We start from the raw sequence: 2,514 nt of genomic DNA on the forward strand, positions 1-2,514 counted from the left end.
GACTCACATATCTTAAATTCACTATTCAAGAACAACATTTAATTAATCTAATTCGGTCTTTAGACTTCCATGTAATTATGTTCACATTTGAAAATTTCGAACCTATAGTATTAACTAGTTATCTCGATTGATGGGAGCTCAAATCCCTTGTTAATCAAGGGTTGCCATGAAGAAAGGTGATTAATTAGAACTAATGAAGAACAAAAGATGCAATTCACTGCATGGTTGTACATTTATTTCTCTCTATTCAATGTACTAAATGGAGTTAATTTAATATGGAAGTAATAATGGTGACACTCATGAATCGTGACTAACATGATGACTATAAAAAGAGTGTCTGGTAGTCTAAAAGTCTACAGAATTTAATGTATGTACAAAATACGAACAAAAGGCAAACAAAAAGCCGTGTAATTTGAACTGGCACCAACCTTAAAGTCTATATTTACTTCTCTTTCCTTCTTTCCTCAACCCAGAAGAGCTCATCGTTCTTGTTTTCCTCTCCAAGCCAAGTTCCAAAATGGAACAAAATTACAACTTTAATCCGTCCTTTATTAAGCTGTTGATGGAAGATGATTTCACGAGAGAAATTGTAAGTCACATATCAATTGCTACTGTATGCATTTTCCATTAATCTTCTTCAGTTATTGTCAAGATTAATTTTTATATTTATTGTTTTTTTCCTTGACATTTTTGTAGCGGATTCCCTACTCTTTTGTGAGGAATTTCAAGGAAAAGCTTCCCTCAAGATGCACAATCGAATCCGAGGCAAAGAACTCAGTTCGAAATTCATGGCCAGTAAGAATTCGAAAGAAAGGTCGCTACTATTATATTTGCAGACTTTCGTGGCCAAAATTTGTTAAAGATCATCATTTGAAGCTTGGAGATTACCTCTTATTTCATCTGATAGATAAAACAACATTTAGAGTAAAGCCATATGGTGCCGATTGTTGCCCAAAAAAATTTAATGTATACAACTCATCCAGTAGCTCCAGTGATGATGAATCTGATGATGGCTCTGATGAAAGCTTTGATGATAGTGATGAAACTGAATTTTACAGAGATGATGGAATAAGGCCATCAAAAGTTCATCCTGCTAAAAAAAAGGTTTACACTAAGTATCAGATTGATCGTGATAATTTTCGTTCTAATAAATTCAAGAAGTTGAGGAAAACAAGAAAGTCAGGTGAGATGGATTAAATATAATCTCTCTTGATCTGTGTGTAAGGTAGATTATGTTAGATAATTTTAATCACGTCTCATTTTTCTTATGCAAATAATTGGAAAGGTGTTGGGAAGCAAATAACTGGTTAAATAGCGCCCAAAGGAAAACTAGTATGTTTTGTATTTAACATAAATTAAATATATGAAAGTTAAAAAAATAATAAATTACCCATAATTTCAAGAACTTGCTTCCCATCACCTTTCCAATTATTTGCATAAGAAAAATGAGACGTGATTAAAATTATCTAACATAATCTACCTTACACACAGATCAAGAGAGATTATATTTAATCCATCTCACCTGACTTTCTTGTTTTCCTCAACTTCTTGAATTTATTAGAACGAAAATTATCACGATCAATCTGATACTTAGTGTAAACCTTTTTTTTAGCAGGATGAACTTTTGATGGCCTTATTCCATCATCTCTGTAAAATTCAGTTTCATCACTATCATCAAAGCTTTCATCAGAGCCATCATCAGATTCATCATCACTGGAGCTACTGGATGAGTTGTATACATTAAATTTTTTTGGGCAACAATCGGCACCATATGGCTTTACTCTAAATGTTGTTTTATCTATCAGATGAAATAAGAGGTAATCTCCAAGCTTCAAATGATGATCTTTAACAAATTTTGGCCACGAAAGTCTGCAAATATAATAGTAGCGACCTTTCTTTCGAATTCTTACTGGCCATGAATTTCGAACTGAGTTCTTTGCCTCGGATTCGATTGTGCATCTTGAGGGAAGCTTTTCCTTGAAATTCCTCACAAAAGAGTAGGGAATCCGCTACAAAAATGTCAAGGAAAAAAACAATAAATATAAAAATTAATCTTGACAATAACTGAAGAAGATTAATGGAAAATGCATACAGTAGCAATTGATATGTGACTTACAATTTCTCTCGTGAAATCATCTTCCATCAACAGCTTAATAAAGGACGGATTAAAGTTGTAATTTTGTTCCATTTTGGAACTTGGCTTGGAGAGGAAAACAAGAACGATGAGCTCTTCTGGGTTGAGGAAAGAAGGAAAGAGAAGTAAATATAGACTTTAAGGTTGGTGCCAGTTCAAATTACACGGCTTTTTGTTTGCCTTTTGTTCGTATTTTGTACATACATTAAATTCTGTAGACTTTTAGACTACCAGACACTCTTTTTATAGTCATCATGTTAGTCACGATTCATGAGTGTCACCATTATTACTTCCATATTAAATTAACTCCATTTAGTACATTGAATAGAGAGAAATAAATGTACAACCATGCAGTGAATTGCATCTTTTGTTCTTCATTA

At 32.9% G+C, this 2,514-nt stretch overlaps 1 protein-coding gene across 1 annotated transcript; it reads right to left on the reverse strand.

Moving 5' to 3' along the window:
• Positions 1–1,508: 1,508 nt before the first annotated feature.
• Positions 1,509–2,188, reverse strand: LOC113758683 (B3 domain-containing protein REM23-like). Its single transcript, XM_027301448.1, has 2 exons — positions 2,117–2,188; positions 1,509–2,009 (listed from the first exon to the last, which is right to left on the reverse strand). The coding sequence occupies exons 1-2, from the start codon at positions 2,186–2,188 to the stop codon at positions 1,509–1,511; spliced, it is 573 nt and encodes a 190-aa protein (XP_027157249.1).
• Between the last annotated feature and the right edge of the window lie 326 nt (positions 2,189–2,514).

This window comes from Coffea eugenioides, unplaced genomic scaffold (assembly GCF_003713205.1).
Source record: "Coffea eugenioides isolate CCC68of unplaced genomic scaffold, Ceug_1.0 ScVebR1_659;HRSCAF=1370, whole genome shotgun sequence".
NCBI classification, from domain to species: domain Eukaryota; kingdom Viridiplantae; phylum Streptophyta; class Magnoliopsida; order Gentianales; family Rubiaceae; genus Coffea; species Coffea eugenioides.

Bases quoted from the DNA above. Each gene is read 5' to 3' on its own strand.
- LOC113758683 (XM_027301448.1), bottom strand. From the start codon at position 2,188: ATGGAACAAAATTACAACTTTAATCCGTCCTTTATTAAGCTGTTGATG. The intron at 2,010-2,116 runs GTAAGTCACATA...ACATTTTTGTAG, and splicing joins ATGATTTCACGAGAGAAATT to CGGATTCCCTACTCTTTTGT.